General features: G+C 50.5%; 1 protein-coding gene across 1 annotated transcript in view; it reads right to left on the minus strand.

The window, feature by feature from the left end:
• The window catches only part of CNGB1 (cyclic nucleotide gated channel beta 1), a 66,581-nt gene that overhangs the window by 18,749 nt on the left and 31,822 nt on the right, over positions 1-16,010 (minus strand). The window contains exons 17-24 of the mRNA XM_018063155.1: positions 12,631-12,738; positions 10,430-10,587; positions 9,186-9,341; positions 7,659-7,867; positions 6,577-6,627; positions 6,233-6,319; positions 5,759-5,823; positions 4,788-4,910 (exon numbers count right to left, since the gene is read on the minus strand). Coding sequence (XP_017918644.1) covers positions 4,788-4,910; positions 5,759-5,823; positions 6,233-6,319; positions 6,577-6,627; positions 7,659-7,867; positions 9,186-9,341; positions 10,430-10,587; positions 12,631-12,738 — 957 coding nt within the window. The remainder of the gene's footprint in view (positions 1-4,787; positions 4,911-5,758; positions 5,824-6,232; positions 6,320-6,576; positions 6,628-7,658; positions 7,868-9,185; positions 9,342-10,429; positions 10,588-12,630; positions 12,739-16,010) is intronic.

Below are 16,010 nucleotides of genomic sequence, written 5' to 3' on the forward strand. Positions count from 1 at the left end.
CAGGTGTCACCTTCTCTCTAAGCTGTCACCCACCGTCAGTAACCCCTTGACACAGACACATGAGCCATCAGGAAGGGAGGTGGCCAATGGGGTCCTGCTGTGTGGTACAAAGCATAGGAAATGCCCAAGCTTGTGAAATCATCACAAAGTAGCAAAAGTCCCTCCCTCCCTATTTTGAGTTTTAAAGGTTTGCATGTTTATTAATAATTACAAGTTTGCATTATTCCAACAGAGCAGCCTCACTGTTCTAATTCCTAGCCATTAAGTCCTACAAAAATAAACTTAAGCTTTTACAATAACTTAATCGATACAGAAGTAAAACCTTTATAGCTATTTAAACGGATTTAATTACCAAGGTGCTTATGTTCAGACCTTCAGACCGTGCCCTCCCAGGGGTCAGCAAGGTTGAGGTCAGCAGGGCCTAAACTCAGGGCATTCTCAGCAGGCTTTCCTGTACTTTCTGTCATCCCACCAGGGCACAGGAACTGCCCAGAGCCTGCCCTGTCCCCAGTGTCCTGATACATCCATGATGCCAGGGTCCCTGCTTAGCCGGGAAATGGAGATCATCATCCAACTGGCCAATCATCTGCTCCGAGATTGATCCCAGACTGTTCCTCCCCTGGGCTCCGTTCACCAGCTATTTATGCAGTATTGTGGTTAGATCATGGGCTCCGGCACGGACGGCCTGGGCTCAAACCCAGCCCTGACACCTTCTAGCTGCATAAGTAACCCACCTCGCCAAGCCTTCTTCCGGTGTCCTTCTCCGGAAGGGGCGTGGCCATAGACCATCCGTCACAGGGCGATTGTGAGGATGACGTAAGGTTAAAAGAGCACCTGGCCCATGGTGGGCCCTCAGGAAGCGTCAGCTACCAGCACCTTCACTGTCACTGGTTCCGGCAGTGGAGAACAATAGACTGGCCTGTGCCCTCACGAAGTTCACTATCTAGTGGAGGCAGGCATGTCAACGTGCAATGAGTACTGGGGGAGGGGTGGAGAAGCAGAAGTTTTGGGGGAGTTGGGTAGTGGGGGTCTTGGCCTCTGTAAGGCCTAGGGCAAGGCTCTCGCTAGGCCTTCCCCTCCCTCATTACCACCTGGTCCAAGAAAATCTCAGACCCACGCCTGCCCTGTCAATCCCCCGTCATACCAGTTTCTGGCCACCAGGGGGCATGCTAAGCAGCCTTTCAGTTCAATTCCCTTCTGTCGCTCAGTCGTGTCAGACTCTGCAACCCGACGGACTGCGGCATGCCAGGCTTCCCTGTCTATCACCAACTCTGGGAGTTTACTCAAACTCATGTCCTTTGAGTCAGCCATCCAACCATCTCATCCTCTGTCCTGCCCTTCTCCTCCTGCCCCCAATCCCTCCCAGCATCAGGGTCTTTCTCAAGGATTCTGTTCTTTGCATCAGGTGGCCAAAGCACTGGGGCTTCAGCTTCAACATCAGTCCTTCCAATGAATATTTAGTACTGGTTTCCCTTAGGATGGACTGGTTTGATCTCCTTGCAGTCCAAAAGACTCTCAAGAGCCTTCTCCAACACCACAGTTCAAAAGCATCAATTCTTCAGCACTCAGCTTTCTTTATAGACCAACTCTCACATCCATACATGACTACTGGAAAATCCATAGCTTTGACTGGACAGACCTTTGTTGGCAAAGTAATGTCTCTGCTTTTTAATATGCTGTCTAGGTTGGTCATATTTTTTCTTCCAAGGAGCAAGCGTCTTAATTTCATGGCTGTAGTCACCATCTGCAGTGATTTTGGAGCCCAAGAAAATAAAGTCTGTCACTATTTCCATTGTTTTCCCATCTATTTGCCATGAAGTGATGGGACCAGATGCCATTATCTTAGTTTTTTGAATGTTGAGTTTTAAGCCAGCTTTTAAACTCTCCCTTTTCACTTTCATCAAGAGGCTCTTTAGTTCTTTGCTTTCTGCCATTAGGGTGGTGTCATCTGCATATCTGAGTTTATTGATATTTCTCCTGGAAATCTTGATTCTAGCTTGTGCTTCATCCAGCCTGGCATGTCGTGTGATGTACTCTGCATATAAGTTAAATAAGCAGGATGACAATATACAGACTTGATGTACTCCTTTCCCAATTTGGAACCAGTCTGTTGCTCCATGTCTGGTTCTAACTGTGCTTCTTGACCTGCATACAGATTTCTCAGCAGGCAGGTCAGGTGGTCTGGTATTCCCATCTCTTGAAGAATTTTCCACAGTTTGTTGTGATCTACACAGTCAAAGACTTTGGCGTAATCAATAAAGCAGAAGCTTTTCTAGAATTCTCTTGCCTTTTCTGTGATCTAACAGATGTTGGCAATTTGATCTCTGGTTCCTCTGCCTTTTCTAAATCCAGCTTGAATATCTGGAAGTTTATGGTTCACATACTGCTGAAGCCTGGCTTGGAGAATTTTGAGCATTACATTGCTAGCATGTGAGATGAGTGCAATTATGCAGTAGTTTGAACATTCTTTGGCCTTACCCTTCTTTGAAATGAAAACTGACTTTTTCCAGTCCTGTGGCCACTGCTGAGTTTTCCAAATTTGCTGGCATATTGAGTGCAGCATTTTTGCAGCATCATCTTTTAGGATTTGAAATAGCTCAGCTGGAATTCCATCCCCTCCACTAGTTTTGTTTGTAGTGATGCTTCCTAAGGCCCACTTAACTTTGCATTCCAGGATGTCTGGCTCTAGGTGAGTGATCACACTATCATGATTACCTGGGTCATGAAGATCTTTTTTGTATAGTTCTTCTGTGTATTCTTGCCACTTCTTCTTAATATCTTGTGCTTCTGTTAGGTCCATACCATTTCTGTCCTTTATTGTGCCCATCTTTGCATGAAATGTTCCCTTGGTATCTCTAATTTTCTTGAGAGTTAAGAAAATCAAGTCCTCTTTAGGGGGACTGAGTTGGGCACTGCCTGGGTGCCGGGTGCTGCTGGGCCACGAGCAGAATGAAGATGAGTGATCCATATAGCTCCAGCTTTCCCTGAAGCCCTTCCTGACTAGAGAAGCCAGCTACTGGCATGGATGGCACATCTTAGGGGTCTCTTGAGTATTCCATGCCACTAGACCTGTGGGGACCCCTGCATACTGCCCCAGACCTGGCCAACGCAAAGCAGGATGAAGAAGCCAAATATATAAGAGTTTAGGTCCTTAGGCCCCCTGGCCTATAGCAGGCATTCAAGAAATGCTCACTATTTTGAAAGTTATAATTATGAATGATATTGGATTTTTAGAGGCATTCTCCTACATGAGTTGTGCTTTTGCATATCTTGGGTTTTGCTATAGGATTTTATTTGGAAAAGGGTTATGCTGCCAGAAAGTGTGCCTCTTCATGGCACAGGGAAGCCCCAGAGGGCTAGCCCTGTCTTCCCCACTCTGCCTGCCATCCGTGCAGGCCTACCTGTGATGGGTGCCAGGCCCTGCCCTGGGAAATGGCTTCTTAGCCAAGTGGGATATGAACCCCTCTGAGAATTTAAGGACAGTTAGGAAGCTTCTTCTCAGAAGTCAGCATTCTCCCAAAATTCAGTTCTGACTTCAAGGGGGATTTGTGACCCTAGGTTAAGTTCCTGGAGTGCTGGCTTCCCCTTAAGAATGACCATAGCTAGAAAGTGGGGTCACTGACTCCTGTCCAGGCACAGGCTGGATGTGTTACACACATTAATTTATTTATTTCTCATGAGAAATCTGTGCGATCCCACCCCCATTTTATAGGTGAGAAAACAGTCTCAGAAAGGGTAACGGCCTTATCCAAAGTCACAGAGCAAGATTTAATGAATAGCTTCTGTTCTTCCTTTTGCACAGAAGGCCTTTGAGTCCTCTCTCTGCCCCCTTGTGAGGGGATGAATGAATGAGTGAGTGAGTGAATGAATGAATGGTTGAGTCATGGTCTCTGGACCAGGGCTGTGGGTGGGTTCAGCCAAGGGGAACAGAAGCAGGGTCAGTGGTGGTGTCAGGGTGTTGGGCCCTGATCACACCCCCAACACATGGCACCCCACAGCGGATGTCAGGTTCCCCCTCCAGCCTGCTCGGCTGCCCTGGACCCTCAGACTCTCTCAGGGAGCTCCCCTCAGGCCATAGGCCCATCTCAGAAGGCGACAGGTCACTGTGGCCAAGTACTGAAGCATTTGGCCTGAGAAGGGGACATTCTGGACCAACAGCCACTCTATAAGAAGCCACCTTGGGAGTTCCCTGCTGGTCCAGTGGTTAAAAATCTGCCTGCCAATGCAGGGGACCCAGGTTTGATCCCTGAACCAGGAAAGTCCCACATGCTACAGAGTAACTAAGCCCGCATGCCTGGAGCCTGTGCTCTGAAGCAAGAGAAGCCACTACAATGAGAGGCCTGCTCACTGCGACTAGAAAGAAGCCCCCGACTCACCGCAACCAGGGAAAGCCTGTGTGCAGCAACGAAGACCCAGCACTACCAAAAGCAAATAAACAAATCTTTAAAAAAAGAAACCACCCTGGATGCAAGTGACCACCTGTTCTAGCTCCAACTAGAAGCAAGTGTGAGGAGGAGGTCCACGTGTTGACAAGCCGGATGGAGAGCATTTTGCATCACTTGTGGGCACAGCTCAGGGTGAGGCAGGGCCTGCCTGAGGGGACTCGCAGCCCCCTGGGCCTGAACTCTTCCTCTGCCTCTGTCACTACAGCTGACCAAGTGCCCACTACGGCCTGGCACTTATTCCTTGGGAACGAGGTGACCCGGCCACATGGCGGCAGCGGGACTCCTCTCTAGGAGTCTTGGTGCCATGAATTATTAAGACACAGGAGGAAGACTGCGGCTCACCTGTTTCCCACGCCATCGTAAACCCAGTGAGTTGAGCCGAGGCCCTCATAGGCCGACGCCCAGTAATACAGACATGAGTTCAGATGTAAGCTGTAGAGTAGGTAGGCTGTGGTCCGGATAACCCTGCAGAAGGAAGGCACGAATGCAGCAGCGGAAAAGGTGGCAATGATATCTCAGCCCAGGGGTGGGGACTGCAGGGAACAAGCTAGTCCTCACCCTTCCCAGCACCCTCAGAGATCCCCATATCAGAGCCACAAGGCCCTGCCCAGCTGCCTGGTGCGACAGACACTTGGCTCGTGGGAACCGGTGGCTATACTACGGGGCCTACTGGCTGCTCTACTGAGATTGTGCTGGCTAGGAATGGTGATGCTCCAACAGAAAGTTGTCAAGACTGGGGTCCAGAACTGGCACAGAGCTACATGTGCAGACAATTCTGGGGAAGTGGAGGAGCTGAGAGGGGAATGCATGGGGCAGGGGCAGGGGCAAAGAAAGAACATGCATGCAGAGAAGCACTGCCCCTGAGAGATATCAAGAGGAGCCCTGTCCCCCAGCGTGGCCTGGCTTGTCCTGTGTTCCAAGCCTGGGCATCCGCAAGATGGCCCACTGTGTCCCTACAGCCCGCCACCCATGTTTGAGTGTTTGGGGGGTCAGTTTCCTGAGCTGAAACCAAATAGAGGCCCAGCTCCCTGGATATGCAGGGCAGCCACACACGTCAGCCTGCATGTGCCCTCCTCACAATTGGGGGAAACGGGACATTCCTGGATCTTTAAAAACAAACATCCCTTCAAAGAAGGATGAGGAAGAGGCCTGGCTTCCGGGGGGTGGTAGTGGCTAGGGGGCCTGGGAGCTGGGGGATGCTGAAAGGGGAAGGGATGGGGTAGAGAATGTCTTGCTCTGTTCTTGCTGCAAATATCCTGGGACATGTGTGTGCACATGTGTGCACGTGTGTGCACGTGTGGGGGGGGTCTCACCTGTAAACGTAGGCTTTGCTGAGGATGGATTCCAAGCGGTTGTTAAACTCAAAGAAGGCCATATACTGGGAGGAAAAGCAAGGCATCAGGGGTGGCCCAGTGCCCTCCCCCTCTCCACCCACTCCCCACAGCTGCCAGGACTGAGGGTTCTTTCTGCAGCCCCACAGTGGGAGGGGCAGCCAGGATGGATCTGAACGTGTGGCCCGACTCCTGCATCACCATTAGCTGTTGCTAGTACTAATAACCCTCACCTCATGGAATTGAGGAGTAAGCACTTGTAAAGCCTCCAAAACAATATCTAACACACAGCACAGCTAAGAAGCACTAACAATCAAGGAATTTCCCATCATCCCTTGCAGCCATCCTTTCCTGATACCTCACCAGTGCTGCTTAGACCAGGCATCAAGATGTTGGTGCCAGTAGAGAGCACCAGAGGAGCTGGAGGCCTTGGATGGAGAAGCCCACTCGTCTTACCTTCAAACAGCGGGGCAAGCGCAGGAGGGGATTCACACCAAATTTCAAGTAGAGTAAGTCCAACGGCAAGAGGCAGAGCATGTCCATCTGAAATGCCAGCAGGACACTACAGTGTATAAAACAGTGTATAACTCCCAGGGTCGTGGGATGGGATGAGTGGCGGGGGTCTCCACCTTCAATGGAAAGGCAAGGTCAGGATGCCCATGGAGGGGCTAAAACTAGGGCAGCAGGTATCCTACCAACAAGCCCCAGCCTGTGCTGATCCTGTGGGGGAGGCCACGTCATACTGGCCTCAAAACACCCAGGGCCCCCAGAGACAGCCTCCTGAGACCCCTGGCACACACCTTAAAGCGCTGAGATTTCAGGTAATTGTTGCGCATCTCCTTTTTGTCCGTCTGGAATGAAATGGAATAACAACTGTGAAATGGCCTGAGAGCTTCCCCTGACCCCACTGGAGCAGTGATGCAAATTCTCACCCAACCTTGACCTTCCTATCCAAATAACAGCCTCACGGGTGCAGAGCCATTGAATGGACCGGCAGAGCTTGGTGAAAGCCTACAGATGGGGAGATTGAGCTCCCCAAGGTGGAGTGCGGATGTGTCATCCAAGGTCACTCAGCTCGATTCCGGCTTCTTGGATGGAAAGCAGGGACGCTGACCTTACTCTCAGTCCAACTCTTAACTCTTCACGCTAACTCTTAAGCACGTTAGCCTCACCTGGATCATTTGCAACCTTATTCACTGCTCTGATCAGACCAGGAAAGAGGTTGCCCAGGGAATTCTTCCTGTGAATTATTTTAGAAGCTCAACTTGTCTACACACAGAGGAGACCCAGCTCCACTCACATGGAATTTTGAAAAATGACCTACACAGGGAGATGGGGACTTTGCCACATCACATTCAGGATTTTGGTTTCCTCCCCAGAAAGTGCGCCAGAACATGGATTCCCCAACTGGTCTGAGGAGTGTGCTTTTTGCAGGACCACCCCCAGGAAATGTCAGTTGTCAGCAGTTACCTGTGCTGAGCACTCTGCATACATCACCTCCATGGAGCCTCACAGCAATGGTAAGAAGTGGGAACAATTACTATCCCCATCTTACAAATGACGAAACTGAGGCTCTAAGAGGTGACACAGTTAGTTCTCATACAGCCAAGATTTGAACCAGGTCTGCCTACTCTAAAGTCCATTCTCTGGACTTCTTCATCTCTAACTCTACCAGGTGGTCCAGGAATCATTTTACCCACATATGAAGATGTGTGTAATTTGAATGTATCAAAGATGTGTGAAACAAACAACCATGCTGTTGAACAGGCACGAGTGGATGTCCTGAGATTTCCCTGTTCATTTAGTGTCTTGTCCATCCCAGCATCAGGGGCTCTGGCGGCAGGGTCTGCCCCCAGCCACACCCCATCCGGCTGTGACTCACAATGATGTCCCCGCCTCTGACAAACTGCAGGCGCATCTGGAACACGGTGATGTCCAGGAGGTAGATGAGGTCGCACAGGTAATCCATCAGCAGCCAGAGGTGGATGTTGTCTGGCGTCTGATAGGGGAAGGCCCAGCGCACGGGAATCAGCCAGCAGTTCCAGTTCCAGGCCAGCACCACGAAGAACAGCCACAAGATGTACATCAGGTCTGCAGGGGAGGGGAGGGAAGGCGCTAGAACCTCAGCCGGAGAAGGGCCCCTCACCTCACCATGCGATCGGGATGGGGCTTTCTTATTTCCACTTATCAATCTGCACTTTCTTACCAGCTCTAAATGTGGCCCTTCTTGAGGGAAAGTGAAAGCGTTAATCATTCAGTCATGTCCAACTCTTTGCAACCTCATGGACTACTATAGGCTACCAGGCTCCTCTGTCCCTGGGATTCTCCAAACAAGAATACTGGAGTTCCCATTCCCTTCTCCAGGGGATCTTCCCGACCCAGGGATTGAACCTGGGTCTCCTGCATTGCAGGCGGTTTCTTTACAGACTAAGCCACGAGGGAAGCCTGGTGGGGGGGGAGCATAAAAAACTATCTTTGATATAAAAATAAATCACAGCTAGGCCCTAACAAATGGAGAACTCTCAGGAGGGGATGTGAGGTCATTATTAGTTCATAGACAGCTAACAGAAAACACATTTGATCCACTCTGGTTGAATTTTTTCCGAAAATGTATTTCCTGCTTTCCTAAATACCCAATAGTGAACAATGCGTAGAAGATGGACAGATGGATACATGGACAGGTGCATGGAAGGATGGATACTGTAGGTCACGTGGGCATTTTATTATTTGTTTATTTACTTTTATTTTTTGGCCACATCCAGCAGTTTGTGGGATCTTTCTTAGTTCCCTGAACAGGAATCGAACCAGTGCCCCCTGTAGTGAATGTGCAGGGTCCTGACCATTGGACTGAAAGGGAATTCCCCTCAACCTGGGCATTTTAAAGGACCCGTGGACACCAGGGTTAGAGTCCTGCCCCTCAGTGACTTCTTGTGTGACCCTGGGAAAGTCCCTCCCTGGTCCCCGCTCTGTCTTCCTCAGAGAAGTCACAGGAGAAGTCAGATTTAAAAAAGAAAAGAAAAGGCAGGGAAACCCTTTGTAAAGTGCTGTGCACATATGAAGGTTTGTTATTCCTGAAGAATATAACATGAGAGGCACTTCATTTGAGATGTTGGAAGAACTTTTCCCCTTCTCTGCTCAGAGCAGCAGATCTGGGAAAGGAGCCAGTAAGGGCAGAGTAGAAAGAAGACTTGGCCAAAGAGTCAGGAGTCCTCAGTCTGCCGCTGACTAGTTGTGTCTTTAGGCCAGTTAACTCCTCTGTGCCTTAGTTTCCTCGCCTGTTAAGATGGGTGCCGTATTCCTTCCGAGTCCAGAGACTTAGTTCGTTTGGGCCCCACCCCCTCCCCGCCCCAGCCCCAGCCCCGCCCCTTCCATGACGTATGGCCACGCCCACCGCCCTCCCAGGACTCACTAGTCAGCGGGTCAATGCTCTGGGGAAACTGGTACTTCTTCCAGGGGCGGCGTTTGAACTTGCAGCAGAGCATCTCACAGTAATGTTCCTCTTCCACCTGCCCCGCTTCAGCTGGCTTCACTTCCGGGGCCGGCTCTGGGGCTTTTTTGGCTGGGGCTGTGGGATGACACTGGTGACCCTCTGACCTAGCCCCGGGGCTCAGGCTGAGGATGCAAAGACAAGGCACCCGACTGCAGACGCTGGAGCTGGAGCTGAGCGGACCCTGGCAGCTCTCCACAACAGCCATAAGCTCTGCGTGTTCTCCTGTAGCAAACCCCACGTATCCCCTTAAATAGCAGCCTGAGCACCTGCTCTGAAACGCTTACCTACTACCAGTAGGGGACCACCGCTCAGGAGCTGCCTAAAATGAGGTGTTTCTGGGCAAGTTGGGTGTTTCAGTTGAGTGTCTGCTTGTGTGTCTGTGTTTGGACACCCTGGTTCTCTCTGGAGCTGGGGGGACATTGGTACCCAGAACTTCCACCCCCGAGAATCAGGAAAACATTGCCCTAGGTTTTTTAGCACAGGAATCTCAGCTCCTTCGTCTCTAAAACAAGACACTGAATGGAATCACAGCCTTCCTGTGCGTCTAGGGAGATGTTTGTTGGTGAACTAGAGATTGGCTCTGAAAGGTTCAATATGGCTATGTTTCTAGCTTTAGGGTTATGAAGTCAGGCTCTGCTAGGTTCATTGTTGGTATTTTGAGTTCGAAGGCACAACCCTCGTTTGGAAAAACCTAGAAAACCTCCCTGGCAAGAAAGTGTGGTTCTTATTTCCTCCTGGTACTCTGAAAGAAGAAAACTTCCAAATAAATATTGTAACCAAGGCCTTTGAAAACTAAGACTGTGTGGTTCCAGAGTGAGTTATGGACACCATCTGAATGTAAGGCCATGACATACGCCCCAGGGTAGACCACCTACCTGCCTGCCAGCAGGAGAGGCGCAGAGGGTCATCCAGGGAACTTGCCCTCCGAGACACAGAGCTAAGTACAACTGGATCATCGGCCAGAACGCTGACCTTCTTTCCTCCCCTGCAAACGTAGCTAAACCTGTCTACAAAGGATCTCGAATTCCAGAGAGTGGAGATCTATGCTTCTCTCAAGCATCCCCACCATTTTCTTGGGGCTACCCTCCCTATGAGTTGAAAGAGGGCTCCAGGGGCCCCACCACACCCTGGGTCCAGTGGACCATCACCAGCTCTGGACTCACAGGGCTTGGGGCTCTCCTCATCGGAGGTGACGTCAGGGTCGATGAGCTTCTCCTTCACCTTCTCTGTCCGCTCCTTGAAGAGCTTCACTAGCTCCTGGAGCCGGTCGTTGATGATGGCACTGTTCTGGCTGGCTGTGGAGGTTGCACGGTCCTGGTCACTGTGGAAACAGCACCCAGAGCTGAGTGGACTGTGTGGGGAAGGACCCCTGCACCCCCAGGCAAGGGCAGAATCTGTATCCCACCTGGCCAGAGGGGGTCAATCCTGCCCCAGTCTCCCTCTTGACATCAAAACATCAAACCCACCTTAATATCTCCTGGGAGGAAATTCAGCCTGGGAATTGCACTGGAATACCCAGCTTTATAGGAAATGTACCGTGCAGGCTCTGATTCAGATGGGCAATTCTGAAAAACTTTGGATTCCACTTGTGATTTAGGGGGCAACTCTTGGAACTCAGTTCAGGGCTGTTAGACTCAGTTTGGGGTTCACATGAGATACAGGACTGATCAGGGAGGGGACAGGGGCTACTTTTTGAGGTTTAGGAAATAGCTGATTTAAAAAACAGTGCAGGGAATTCCCTGGCGGTCCTGTGGTTAGGGCTGTGAGCTCTCACTGCCAAGGTCATGGGTTTGATCCCTGGTCAGGGAAATAAGATCCCACAAGCCATGCAGCATGGGCAAAATAAATAAATTAATTAGTTTAATTCAATCAAAATAAAAAAACATTATGTATAACCTTGCATCAAGAGAGACAGACATAGACAGACAGAATGAATGAGAGTCTGCCTGACAGTCTGCTCAGCGTGGGTCCAGAGCTCTGGGTGAGTTGAGATGGGTGGCTGTGTGAATCAGCTTAGTTCCCTGCACTTTGCTGAGTGGCCTGTGATCCTCTTGCTGAGCTGAAGGTGATACTAGTATTTATAGATCTATTGTTTTTTTCATACACTGAGGCACTGAAACTCAAGCCAGCTACTCCTCATGTGCTCAGCTGAGCTGGAGACAAGCAGTGTAGGGTCATAATGAGAGATGGCACCAGGGGTGGAGGAGACAGGAACTGCTCACCCACTTTGGGAAGCAGTCGCCACCTAGCCAGGGACCCTGTTGCCCAGGTGTGGCCATGTCAGCTCTCTTCTGTGCACAAGCCTTGTGCAACTCCAGGCCTCCTTATGGAGAGCAGCCTGGCACTCTCCCTTTCCAGTCTGACCAGTGAGATCTTGAAAGCCGCAGAAAGATGGCAGAGCCAGTGCTGGCTGGGTCCTTAAATGACTGCAGAGAGCAGAGTCTGCCACTGACCTGAAACACACACCTGAGGACATGACTCTGACATGAGCCATCCTGTTCCTTATGCACTGAGACACTGAGGTCTATCTGCGATAGCATCTTAACCCACTGAGGGAATACCTAGGGCTCCATGCTGACCACCTTAAGAGCTTTTTTCCCAAGGGAATTTTTATTATTCTACAGGATTTCTGTCTTATCTTCTGATATGAACCCTAACCCCACCCTGATCCTACTGCATCAGATGAGACTCCCACTGTACACTAAAAGGAATCACTGGATGATACGTGAGGTTTGGGGTTTTTTTCCTGCTTCTTTGGCTTTTCTGAACTTTACACAATACTGCTAAGCATAAACTCCATAAAATTACAGCCAGAAAAAAAAAGACTGGAAGGAAAGGTCATGGTTTCCTGAGGTCACTCCAGGAGCATGGCTGGTGGGGGGAGGTGAGACGCCCAGGCCAGAGCCCAGGGCTGGGGGATTCATTGTCACTAGCCTATGTAGACCCTTCAGGAAAACATCTCCCTCTGGCCCAGCCCTTGAGACAGGCATATATCAGAGACACAGGCCCTGATGCCCTCACAGTGGCCTTTAAACATTGTTCCATGGACCAACTGCATTGGAATCACCTGAGGAGCTTATAAACACTTGGCTTCGCCAGGTCCACTCTCTGTGGCTTGGGACACAGGAGGCCCAGAGCCCAGGCCCATTCTGCAGACCAGATTTTGCACAACTGCTGGGCCAGCCAGAAGCAGCCAGGGCAGGGGACCCAGCCCTCCCTTACTGCTTGGAAACCACTGGCACAGTCTGCCTTCAGGCAGAGTGTTCTAAAAACATTCACGCTTTCCCCAGCTCACCTCCCTTTGCTTGCCCATCCCCACCCAGACTTCTGACTCCCTGAGACCCCAGAGGCGGCCCCCACATACTCAGTGCCCTGTGGGCTGGTGGGGTCCGACCAGGCGACCACGGGGGATGCAGCCGGTGACAGCAGCTTGAGCTCTTCAGCCTCATCATCTTGGGAAGGCAGCCTCTTCCTGCAAGAACACAGACGTGGAAAGGGACGTCAGGGAGGCAGGAGCCACAAGCGGGGAGCCAACTTGGAGCCCTGCAGATCACCCAGAGCAAATCCTGGGTGTGAGGTCGGAGCAGAGGATGGTGTTGCCCAAGGGTCCTCGCTTGCCTGCAGGGAAACAAAACGGGAGAAGAGGGGACACAGCCGACCTCCGGACCTTAGTCTCTGCATCCGTTCAGTGGCCTCACATAAAAGTAACAGCACTAACTCAGCATCAGGCAAACCCGAGTTTGCTCCCCAGCCCTGCTTCTTCCCAACGTGTGCCCTTGGCAAGTTACAACTTTCTGAGTTGCCTCAGCTTTCCCCTCTGTAAAATGGGACTGTGTGTGCTGTGCTTAGTTGCTCAGTCATGTCCACCTCTTTGTGACCCCATGGACTACCGTAGTCCACCAGGCACCTCTGTCCATGGGGATTCTCCAGCAAGAATACTGGAGAGGGTTGCCATGCCCTCCTCCAGGGGATCTTCCCAACCCAGGTCTTCCGCATTGCAGGTGTATTCTTTACCAGCTGAGCTACCAGTGAAGCCCAAAATGGGACTAAATCTAACCAGCTCAATGAGGCGCTTAGCACTCAGTCAGGTCTCATTTTAAACATCCTTCTCCCTCCACCTCCCAGTCTGACGGCACAGAGCTTCCCAGCCCACCCCCACCTCTTTCTCCATCACACCATCCTTCCAGCCTCCAATAAGGTGTGAGGGCTCCCATTCCATCCTGTTAAATCTCCTAGAATCTCAGCTTCCCTCCCTTAACAGATGTGCCCCTGATTGGAACAACTGACACCCACAGGCCATGGAGTCTGGTCTCCCACACGTGGTGTGACCTGGGACAAGCCCCATCCCCTCCTGAAGCTCCCTCTTCCCTATCTGAAGGATGAAGACTAAATTATCCTGGGTCCCCACCATTCAGTCCAAGTCCACCAGTGTTGCTTTTGGAACCACTGGCGTCTTGGCTGATGGTGTCTAGATTTGAAGACACGTGGTACTTCTACCATCCCCCACCACTGTGACTCAGGATTCCACCATTAGGGCTTCTAGAGGGATACAGTCAGAGGGATGTGCAGCATTTGCTTTATTCCAGAAAGCTCTGGAATTACCCTATTATCTTCTGTCAACTCAACTAAAATGGCAAGACTCATGGGTTCGCCTCTTTTACACTCTAATTAAAAGGAGGCCTGCAGGGGCACTTCCCTGGTGATCCAGTGGCTAAAATTCTGCATTCCCAATGCAGGGGACCTGGGCTCAACCCCTGGTCAGGGCACTACATCCCACATGCCACAACTAAGACCTGGCATAGTCAAATAGCCACCGGGGAAAAGACCCTGATGCTGGGAAAGATTGAAGGTGGGAGGAAAAGGGGACAACAGCAGATGAGATGGTTGGATGGCATCACTGACTCGATGGACACGAGTTTGAGCAAACTCTGGGAGTTGGTGATGGTCAGGGAAGCCTGGCCTGCTGCAGTCCATGGGGTTGCAAGGAGTTGGACAGGACTGAGCAACTGAACTGACTGATAGCCAAATACTGAAAAAAAGGATGCCTGCACACAAGAAAACTGGGGCAGAAATCTCTCAACTAGGACTTAAACTCAGCCCTCCTGCCCTCAGCCCAGAGCCTTCCGAGGGCCTGGAGAGAGTCCAGAAAGTGGAAGTAAGTCAGAAGCTCTGTTCCCCTAGCACTGCCCAGTGCTTGGCCCTGTGCTAAGCACTTCACTTACAGGAGTTCGTTGAATTTTCACATGCCTAAGGTACAGGGAACGTTTCATCCCCATCTTATCATGGGAAGATGGGGGCCTAGGAAGATCAAATGACTTGCTTTAAGCCTCACATCTGGTAAGCGGTGACCTGGGAGTCACTCCAAACCACAGCTTTGTGCTGTGAGAACGGCCTTGCCCACATGCCCCCCTCTACCCCTCTGTTTGGGTGGCTTCTCTGCTCCCATCAATTGCCCTGTGTTCATTCCATCCCTGACCACAGACAGCCCCACTAGTCTCCCATGTCAGGCAGCAGAATTTCTTCTTGGGGGCAAGCTCAGGCTGAGGCTTCTCCAGTTTCTCACAGTCAGGTTCTGCTTAGCAGCTCCCTGGAAGAGTCTTGTGTGATTACTCGTTCACTATCTCCGTCGCACTAGAATATCAGCTCTATTTTCCCTGGTGTGTCTATAGCACCTAGAGCAGAGACTGGCACATAAAGATGTTCAAAAAATGTTTGCAAATGAATGATAACCAGAGGAGCCTCACAGACCCAGCTCACAAGCAAAAGGTAGGAGCTTGGATTCTAGCCCCATGTGACCTTAGTCCCCTTGTCACTGCTTCCCAGTATCCATCTCTAATCCAACCTGTACAGTTTCTCCACCCTAATAAAGTGAATAGAGGGAGGTAGACCAGATGTCCACAGTCATGGTAGCACCTCATCTTCTGCCATCTGTACTCTGTATATGATTCAGTGAATTAACCATGAGGACTGATGTGTCTGTGAGCTGTGTTCTGAGGCCAGGTGAGATTATGCCTCTCTTCTCCACATTAAAATCTGGGAACCTCTGTTGACTACATCCAGCCGTTTCTATCCCAGCAGGCACCTGACTTCAGCTGAGAAATTACTCAAAAGCTCATGGATGAGAGCAAGAATTAATCAAGAAAAAAGAACCATCTCTCAATCCAGCCAGCAAAGGAAAGGCACTGGTGGCTCTTCTTTAGCTTAAAGAACCACTCACAAAGCACAGTACGGCACCTCGCAGCCTGCCTATAGCTCTATACAGGAACGCTCTCAGCTACCCAGCTCAGGTTGTCCAAAACCACTTCTAACCATGCAGCAACTAACTTATCTCAAGAAGCACAACAGTGTGTGCAACCCTGAGCAGGAATTTCACTTTCAAGAAAGGAGCCCAAGGACAGAGGGCAGAGGACCAACGAGATAGCCGTAGCACTACTGTGTTCAGTATTTAACAGGGGAGGATTGTTACATCCGTTCTGACATGTGGAGCTGGAAGACGTCAACACAGCATCATAGTGACAGCCCAGCAGTATGGAAAGGGGCTCAATAAATAAGATATGGTCTCAGATGAGATGGGATCCAATCCTACCTTCAATTAAAACCACTCAGAAGCCTGGGCCCACAAATAAGGTATGGAAGAGAGGGCAGAAAAATAAAACCACCACCTAACCTAGCGCGGTGGGATGAGGGATGGTTATTGTATCTAGAGTTCTTTGGTATTTCCATTGTAATTTTTAACAATAATAT

Source organism: Capra hircus, chromosome 18 (assembly GCF_001704415.2).
Source record: "Capra hircus breed San Clemente chromosome 18, ASM170441v1, whole genome shotgun sequence".
Taxonomy (NCBI): Eukaryota; Metazoa; Chordata; class Mammalia; order Artiodactyla; family Bovidae; genus Capra; species Capra hircus.